Below are 10,244 nucleotides of genomic sequence, written 5' to 3'. Positions count from 1 at the left end.
AGGAGTTCCTGTCGCCGCCACTGATACCTTTGACATAAGCAGTACTTTACGTGTAATTCGCATACAAAATTTCTTAATAACAATTCAGTCTACTCTGGGACCAATAGCACTCTTACTCCCAGGTCTAATGTACTAAATTAGTTAATCTTTAGGCATGTTTGATTTTGTTTAAAACTTTCTAAACCATTAACAATATATTGTATTTGCAAATTAATATTTGATTATATTAATAAAATAGTGTGTGTGCTATCGACAAAAATACACAGGAATTATATCTTCTTTTATTCTACTTTGAGACGTCCCCGAGCATGTGACCCGGCATTACCGCACTGACACACTTTCAATTACGATTTAAAATCATTATTTAATTTCATTTAATTTGGTCGGGGCGTTATTATATATTAAAGTTAATATAACTTAATGTTGACACCCGAAAACGAAGGAGTGTTTACCAAGTTTAAACATATTGTGTGTATGTTGTTTTATCCAAAACGTTTGCCGATTACCGGTGCTTCAGTAAAGAAATCGGCCATTTGTGACATTTGTAAAGTTAGTATAGTATGTAATTTTGTCATAACACGGCATATAAAGCATAGCTCCGTTCTGAAAGATGAGGTTACGCGACGTCTAACTTACCTTGAATCCAGTCCTGATGCATGCAAACAGTTAGGATAAAACATGTGCTTATTTTATCTTATTTTCAAATACTTTGGGGCATTATCTTATCAAAAGACATCCAAACATTTCGTATGTTCAACACAAAATCTTTATTATATTTTGAGTAAAATGTAAAATTAATATCCAAAGAAATTTTATTCTTATCTCAGCATGTGCTACAGACTTCAAAAGATATATGATCAAACAATTTTCAAACATTACTTATGTTGACACAACAGCTTTGCATATAAATGTTGGATATCTATATTTTTCACTTTTCAGCATGTTCTTCAGACATTAAAATTTGTAAATCTCGTAACGTTCACGTGTTGTTGATGGGTTTTTTTGCTCTACACTGAAAATAGAGGTTTGGGGCCGTATACAATACGCAACTAAGATTGAATTTTAATCTGAGATTAGAAACTAAGTGTTTTGATTGGCCTGTATATTGAGCTGACCAATAGGCTAAATGGAATCACTGAGGCATGTCTAAAGATAAGAATAAGATCAATATTGAATACTGGCCTTGGTTTGTATAGAATTAAATATAGAAATTCGACAATAAATATTCATTCCTACAGTGATGAAGTATTTAATCGGTTCTGTATAACAACATGGATCCATACATACTATAGTTACCATTATTGTCCGTGTGCCTAATGCAAAATCAGTATAATAAAAAACACATCTTGTAGCGTGTAGCGCTACTTATAATGCTTACATGGGTAAGATACAATAGTTTATGTTATGCAATTTTTAATGTAGCAGAAACATAATTATATTGTATTATTGTCAATATAAAAGTAATAACACTTGAGCGCAGCAAGGTTAATTATATTACATAGAGGACACTACAGTACTGTAGGGCCATATTTTTCAAAGATCTCATTCGTCACACTGTCTGGTGGGCTCAAGGACGAGCTGTCTCCACAACCAAAACTCTGATAGTATATAAGAAGCGCGCACTTAAGACCAGGGCACGCTCAAGTACAAGCAATACCCAGACTGGGTGCGGTTTTTTGGACTCTATCCCTGGGGGAGGGAAAACATTGTTTAATTATTAATATTTTATCTTACGTGGTTAAATGTAAGTAGGCGACTTGAAACAAGAACGAGAACGGACATTTTTTTATATTTTTATATATACCACTTAACAATCACAGCTAGATTAATGGTTATTATATGCTCTTTGATGAATATGAATAATTATAAACGGAAAGTAACAGCGCGCTTTTTATTCTAGCTTGTTTAAATAAGTACACTATTCAAGGTGCCACACAGTGTTTAAACTTTTGAACTTCAAAGTATCAGCAGTTCAATGTTTTATTCATTTTTAAGAAAAGATTGTGAAGGGAATCTCCCGTAAAAGTTCCAGTTAAAAATAAGTTATAATGTACTATAAATCAGATGATATTCTCTCTGAAAAAATTAAACTTGGATATCCTTAAAGGATATATACGTGTATCGAGCTTGTACATGTACGAGTATAAACTTATACGTGATGTGCAGTTGACTGTAGCAAAGAAACTGCTTCAGTCGAACTTCCTGGTTTACCTTATACTATGTGTTAAATACCTTCGAGTTACCTTCAATAAGGAACATATTCGGAATTCGTGTAACATCAATAATATTCAATTATTATTTTTTTTACAAGATGAATCTCATTGGATTCACGGCGGTTTTTATTTTTACAGTGTACTTGCCTTTGGATATTTGCAAATCTGCCGGTAAGAGTTTACGTTTTTTATCTTTAAGGTTAGAGATTATTAAGTATTTTTCGTGAATAAGTAACATAAGGGAGCGGAGTGCAACAAGTTGACCGTGGGTTCTTAGTCACGAATGAATCACTAAATAAATCCTAGCCGTCTGAGTGCTTGCCCATTCAGCTTTAAAATTAAGCCTGTCAAAAAGTCATGTTAATCACTGCAAGGTATTTTGACCTCATTTAAATCAGTGTTGACACTGAAATTACGCCTTTGCATATGCAAACAGTAGGCATGGCTTCCTGCGCATGTGCAAATATAGGACTGCACGCAATAATGAAAAGATGCATCGGCAATAAATAACGATTCTTCACTAATAAGAACGAATCTAGCGCCCCTGATTTGTTTACAATATAAGGCAAACACTCAAATACAGCATACATTCGCTACGAAACGAATTTACAATTATTTGTCTAAGGTGCCCGATCCATGATTGACAAAAATAACGACTAAATAAAGTCGACAAATCTGTTTTGCCCCCAAATTCGCAATCATTTTTACCAAATATTGTATTCATTTATAGTATGAAAAATATTCCATAGTAGTAATGTTTTCATGATATTGACAAGTTGTGAATATTTATTTGGGCTTTCTGATTACGTCAATATTTTTAACAAGTCTTGAAGAAGTCTTCAATATTGCAAAGTGTCATCCGAAATTAGCATCAATATATAGAGTGGCAGCTTGACGCTGTTTTTGTTGCACTAATTAATATAAATATAAATTACTTCATAAATGAGCAAAATATAAAATGTTTCACTCAAATTTGATTGATTCAAATAATGTTCATTACATTCAATATAAATTTTAACGTTATGCATGTTTTTATGATTTTTTTTCTAACAAAGATAACCCGTGTCCTGAATATTGCGAATCATGTACCGGGAACACAAGCAACCTAGTGTGCTATTGCAAATCTGGAGAGTATTATTTTAACATTTAACAACGGCTGTAATCCATGTAATACTATTGGGGTTAACTATACAAGCTGTAGCAATGCGTCACAGTGTGAAGAATGCGATATTAGGAAATGGGGTGCACGGTGTTACCAAGACTGTGCAGTGGGTTGTAAAGACGGAATATGTAATCCTTTAGACGGATCGTGTACTTGCATTCAGGGATTTTACGGATATAACTGCCAGACTCAATGTTCACCAACTTGCCTTGGTAACAATTGCTTGGACAATGGTCACTGCAATTGCACACCAGGATATTATTTACCAACGTGTACTGCAAAATGTTTCTCCGCATGTGAAGAATGTTCTAACGATTATTCTTGCACTGTATGTCCGACTGGAAGATATGGAGAAAAATGTCAATTGGAATGTCAATGCAGCGACGACACCGGTTGTAACATAATGACCGGTGACTGTATTACAAGACCTTGTCCACAAGCATGCACATCATGTCTTGACAGTGAAAACTGCAATGAGTGCGTTGTTTGCAGGTTTGGATCAACATGTTACAACACGTGCCCCACTAACTGTGAAGGGGGGTGTGTCCAATCGTCTGGCGTTTGTTATACATGTGCAAAGGGTTATTACGGTTCAAAATGTGACATTAGATGCAGTCATTGTGGTGAAAGTGGTTGTTTACAAAATGGGGAATGTAACAACTGCTACCAAGGATACTTTGGTACATTTTGTAATTTAACATGTCCTTCTACATGTCATCCAAAATGCAATCAAGCAGACGGATCCTGTACCTTTTATTGTCCTGCAAACTGCTTAACCTGTTCAGATAGAAATTTATGCACGCAATGCAAAGCCGGATACTACGGATATGTCTGTAGTTCAGCGTGTAGCACAACGTGTAAAGAGGGGAAGTGTGACATAAAGTCAGGGCGTTGTGTGGAATGCACTTCGTCATCGTACTATAGCGACTTTTGCAACACTACATGTAGATCCGCATGCTCAACAAATGGATGCGAAAGGCAAACTGGTAGCTGTTTTGGCTGTAAACCTAATTATTATGGGTCAACGTGTGAACATGTCTGCTCTGAGAATTGTGCAAATTCCACAACAGAATCAAATTGTGACTCAAAGGGGAAGTGCATTAGCGGATGTACTGATGGGTTTACTGGCGATACGTGTACAACTGGTATGTACAGAATTTGCATGTGTGTATTAACTTGTGTTTCATCGGTGTCTGTCAGATTTCCACTATATTCTCACTATATTACAAAACCTTTATTTTCCATAGAAAATTAGCAGGAGTCGCATTCACATACTATAGATTATTACTAAAGTAAGCATTTATAATATAGACCAGAAACTCGCTTTTCTACAAACGAAAGAAATTCTGTTTATAAAATGGAAATATTTAGTGTTATTCTGTTTCATGGAGACCTTGAATGGGGATTATTTCATAACTGGTTAAAAACTTGGAAGGATGAAAAGATATAGGTCAACAGTTGGTTCCTTATTCAAAAATGAATTATTAAAAATGAAGATAATATTAGTATTTTTGGTCTTTCAAAACGCATTTAGGTAATATATGGAATACTACAATGTTCACACGTACAAACGTTGTAATGTATTTAAAGTGTTCCAACAATCTATTACAGCATATTTCTAACAGCTGTTTGAATTTCTGTCGGGTAGAGTCAAATACAATAAAAACTAGAAAGGAGAAATGAACTGGTTCCTTATTCATTATTCGAAATATGGTATCGAAAGTGAACATGAAATCTCTTTAAACTCTAAACAAATAGTTATGCCATTAATCTTAAGGAATGAAAAAGAAAAAGTTCAATAAGGATTAAGGAGCTACATTCTTTTGTTTTAACTTCTTTTTTACCGAAATATCTATGGAAATTTGTCTAAACAAATAGCTTGCATAAACGCATTGTCTATTCAAGCGCTACTTAGTTCTAAAGTGCTTATAAAACACACCAGGCACCGAATATGGAATAAGGAAATTTTATTCTTAATTCAAACGCAAAAAGCGTAAATAAACGGTCAAATGTCCTTTGTTCCTATTGTAAAGCGTTTGACGAATTAGCTATGCAGCATTGATCTACGCAGAACGTTTGTACAAATGCATTATCTCTAATAGCGGTGCTCAGTGTTTTAAGTACGTTAAACACGCACTATGCTCTAAATACAGGACAGATTTAACCCGTAATTTTTTTTAACTTTTTTATTTATTCATGTTTTGAAGAGATAACTGTGCAACTTTGATCTTTAACAACTGTTTGCAAAAATGCATTGTATTTTTTAAACCGTTCATTGTTCTAAATGTGCTTTCAAAACACATCAAGCTCCCTTTCAGAAATAAAGACCCGATACTTCATTTTGATTCAAACGCGAATACAGAATATAAATATTTTAAAAAAATCACGTTTTGACGAAATATCTTTGTGACAATGGTTCACATATGAGGTTAGCACAAATGTATAATTGTAAATTGAAGCATTGCTCAATTCTCATGCAAAAGACTGTTGTTGATTTTACTAAAATCCGGTTTAATGTTCCCTTGTTAAAGTCAATTTTAAATGAGGTTTAAGAAATTTATTCAAAAGAATATAAGGCAAAAGGAAACATTATTACCAGTAGAATATCAAGTTACCAGAACAGCAGAGGGCGTTGTTTTACTCAGTTTAAACACATTCGAATAAGACTAGACTGGTAGGTATTGAACAGCTGTAGTAATAATTCAATAATAACGCTTCCTTTGCGGCTGTCGATGATCACGTTGTTTAAGGAAATGTTAATAAAGCGTCTCATTTAAGATAAATAATTATTTAATCATGCAATTTAAGACGGCCATAACCAACAAACTGAAGAATCTAAAGCTGGTTCTGTGATCGGTGGAGCGGTTGGTGGTGTGCTTGGCCCGTGTGCTGTTGTAGCGCTAGTGGTGGTTGTCCTGGTATTGAAGAGAAAGGGGATTCTTTGGTGAAGTTATCTTTATTATAAACGCTCCAAACCTAACGTAAACGCGACAGAGAATCAAAAACATATTGTTCGTAGAATTTAAAAAATCAGTGTGCCTTTTTTAAGTTTATTTAAGCTTGTTCTTATTAAGTTCTTGTAATAAACTGCATGTGTGTAAAACATCTTTCTAATGATATGTTTAATTAAGCCGTTGTGAGTTAATCATTATCCATTGATATCAATTGACAAACAAATCGTCGGTAACTCTAATTATAAAAGTAAATAACTTATGGCGGCGAAATTTGTCAACATTGTTTTGGTTCCAGGCTTATTGAATCTGTAGAACTTTAGAACAATCTTTTTATTCCTGTATACTTGTAATATACTGATATATTAACATCAAACTAATAAATACTTTTTAAAATAAAGCTATCTTATTGCCGACAGATTAGTCATAAGCTGATTGGGTAATTAGAAGGGTTGCACTGGTCTAAATACCCTTCTATGTATTATAACGTTCTTAAATTTAATCAAATGAAGGAACCTATCTGGAATGCCTCTTCATTTGATAGTTCAACGTATGCATGTTCATTTTGTATACAGGAAGAAGAGCAGGAAGACTTATGAAGATATTTCTCCAAGAATATGCCAAGATAAACCGTACACAACATTGGCAGTGGCATACACGGGTATGCACATTTTGTTCCTTGTATTTTTGTTATATTGTACAGTGTTCAGTTAAGATATCATAATAAGTTTTACAATTACGACATTGTTTTCATTACTATATGAACAATTAAAAACGCAGTGCTAACTGTTACTACAGTTGAGTTTCCTTGTTCATTTCAAATCGTGCATTCGAATGCCGCACGTTTCAGAAGAACATTTAATAGTACGTTTTCAGATACATCTGTTATATAAAGGTGCTCATTTTACGCCTACATCTTTCATAAAGTTTTAAATGGCAGAAATGGTATAACAAACAGTTTTGGACAGTAAAATATTGATTCTATTTGAATGGACTAGACACCAGATGATACAATTGCAAAAAAAATGCAAGAGAAAAGACAATTATCTAAAACGTACATAAAATTGACACGAAAGGCTGTGGGCAACGCATTTATTGTTGCTTACTGATGTATCACATCGTATACGACACACGCATCTTTCAAAAAAACTGCGCATTTTTCCAATTCGAAATTTACTGTGGTTGTCTACCACATAAGTCCCAATAAATTTGTTACTACTGACTAATATTGGCAATTTTTTTGAGAAAATACTGTATTTTCGGATTTCTGGTGTCTAGTCCCTATAAGATTAAAAATTTCCTCCATAAAAGTAAACACGATAAAAATAAGCATTGAACAAATTCATTACTATTTGTGTTGATAGAAATGTATTAAAGAGCAAGAATAAGTATATGCTGTCCCATTTTCGATTTGTTCGAATTAATTGTATAAGATGTTAAGTCAATAATAATAATTATTATTGTTACAGCCGAGAATGAAATACCCGATTCCGAGCCCAGGTCCGAGTTGACCATTGAAGGTAAAGACAACAGAGTCTACTACAATGACGCGACGGCTTACTACAAGCATGTCGGGGAACATGTGCTAAGGACATGACTATGTACATAAACTAGTTGATAATAGAAGACTTTTATAGTATGTTGTCGGTGGTGTATATGTTCACAAATGCGTGTTTGTATATCATCGCTATGTACGGCTAAGTTTTTTATTGCATTATAAGGGTATCCATGTAAACTATACAGTTAAATTATCAAATGTATCGATTTATCGAGTCATCAAAATAGTTCTGTAAGTCTAAAAGATATTTCCTATAAATATAATGGGATCGTAATTAAATTCTGTCTTTTTAATGTAAAACACTTAAGCGATCTTTTTTAATCGATCAAAGGCCGAGGCTGTAACTACTCTGTACAAACACAAAATACAATGAACGTACCGTACAGACACTGTGCAAACAGTGTAAACACCAAACAGACCAAACACATATAGACAATTAACAAACTAAACAGATACTGAACAAAACAAGGAGCGCCACTGATCAAACCAAACATACACTGAACAAACCAAACAGTCACTGAACAAACCAAACATCCAGTAAACAAACAAAACAGACACCGAACAGACGAAACACACACTGAACAAAACAAAGAGCGCCACTGATCAAACCAAACAGTCACTGAACAAACCAAACAGTCACCGAACATTCATTAAACATCAGCAACTAAATCACCGAACAGACATTACAGTAAACAAACCAAATATGCAATTAACAAAATAAAGAGAAAATCAATGAACCAGTCAAAATATGAACGAACTTTAACTGATCCTTATCAAACATTTCGGTATCTGAACAAACAATACAAACACTGAACAAACCAAAACTATTCATACACTTGGAAAACAGAACATACGCTGAACAAAAGGTCAAACAGGCACTGAAATCCCACCCGCCATTGAACAGACTAAACCATAAACACACTGAAACTCCAACTGACATTGAACAACCTAAACTATACACACACTGAAACTCCCACTGAAATAAACAAACTGACACTGAACACATTAAACATACACTGCACAAACCGTATAGTAGTTTAACAAACATACTTTATACAAACCAAATAATCACTGAACAAATTGTATATAATCTTGTTTTTGTAGTCTGCATAAAGCGGTCTTAGCGTTTGAAAATAAAAGATAAAAGGTGAAAACACTTAATAAAAAATAGCACATAGAATAAGCGAATGAATCTACTTCTTATAGGAAAATTACACCTCGGAGTAAAAGCAACCTAAGAAATGTAGGGAAACTAGATGATGACGGTAATAATAATAATAATAATAATAATAATAATAATAATAATAATAATAATAAAATAGGGTTATTAGTTCTGCGTTTTGATCCGGGAGGTTGTATTCGACTCGAGTGGATTTTTGCACGAGGCGTAAGCCGAGTGAAATCAAAATCTGCAAAAATCCACGAGAGTCGAATTCCGGATCAAAACGCAGTACTTATAACCCTTTTATTATATACATTACTGGTTAGATCACTTAAAAGCCAAAAACAATAAAATAATAAATGTCATTTTAACGACGCACTATTTTGTTTTATGATGTCATTTTAACATCGCGCAACGATACTTGTTATGACGTGACGTCACAAGAGTGGAATATGGCCGTATTGCACTGTAGTGGAATAAGGACTACCGTATTTTGCGATATGTATTTCGTGTGGATTTATGATGGGTATATAATAATAATACTAATAATAATAATAATAATAATAATAATAATAATAATAATAATAATAATAATAATAATAATAATTATAATAATAATAACAATAATAATGATAATTATAATCCAACTGACTGTAGGATGGAAAATACTTATAAATTCTCTGACCAAGGTCTGAAATGAACATGTTGCGTAAACCATGTACACGTGAAGTTAGCGGCATAGCGGCATGAAGTTCGCGGCCTGGCGCCCCCGCTGCCTAAAATTGTTTTAGGCCGCCAGGCCGCTACATTCACGCCGCTATGCCGCTGGATTGCTTGATTGTCTTTTTGAAACAAATGTTAATAATCGCCCCAGAGTAATGAATTTTGCATAAAAACAATGATTTAACATTGTTTTAGAAGAAAACTAATAAAAGATGCTATGAAATAGAAAATAATATAAGGCCGCTATAATAATGTATGAATAAAACACATTGATTTATCATTAGTTTCCAATTAAACACATGAACAATAACTTTGAGATAGAGAAGAAATTTAGGCAGCTAGGGCAGCTAGGCTGCCCACTTCATGCCGCTAGGCCGCAAGGCCGCTAACTTCACGTCGCTAGGCCGCTTGTTTCACGCCGCTAGGCCGCTAACTTTACGTACATAAAGCTGCCTTTTATTGCAGCCATCGATGA

General features: G+C 34.0%; 1 protein-coding gene across 1 annotated transcript; it reads left to right on the top strand.

Moving 5' to 3' along the window:
- Window positions 1–1,370: 1,370 nt before the first annotated feature.
- Window positions 1,371–8,288, top strand: LOC128206007 (multiple epidermal growth factor-like domains protein 10). The gene is made up of 5 exons (XM_052908126.1): window positions 1,371–1,382; window positions 3,323–4,520; window positions 6,184–6,319; window positions 6,902–6,987; window positions 7,796–8,288. Exons 1-5 carry the CDS (start codon window positions 1,371–1,373, stop codon window positions 7,921–7,923), a joined length of 1,560 nt encoding a protein of 519 aa, XP_052764086.1. The 3' UTR covers window positions 7,924–8,288.
- The last annotated feature ends 1,956 nt before the right edge of the window (window positions 8,289–10,244 follow it).

Source organism: Mya arenaria, chromosome 10, assembly GCF_026914265.1.
Source record: "Mya arenaria isolate MELC-2E11 chromosome 10, ASM2691426v1".
In the NCBI taxonomy this organism is placed as follows: Eukaryota; Metazoa; Mollusca; class Bivalvia; order Myida; family Myidae; genus Mya; species Mya arenaria.
Note: the sequence above shows the minus strand (reverse complement) of the source record. Positions and strands in the feature narration are given on the sequence as shown.

Bases quoted from the DNA above. Each gene is read 5' to 3' on its own strand.
- LOC128206007 (XM_052908126.1), top strand. The intron at 4,521-6,183 runs GTATGTACAGAA...ATGCAATTTAAG, and splicing joins TGGCGATACGTGTACAACTG to ACGGCCATAACCAACAAACT. The intron at 6,988-7,795 runs GTATGCACATTT...TTATTGTTACAG, and splicing joins ATTGGCAGTGGCATACACGG to CCGAGAATGAAATACCCGAT.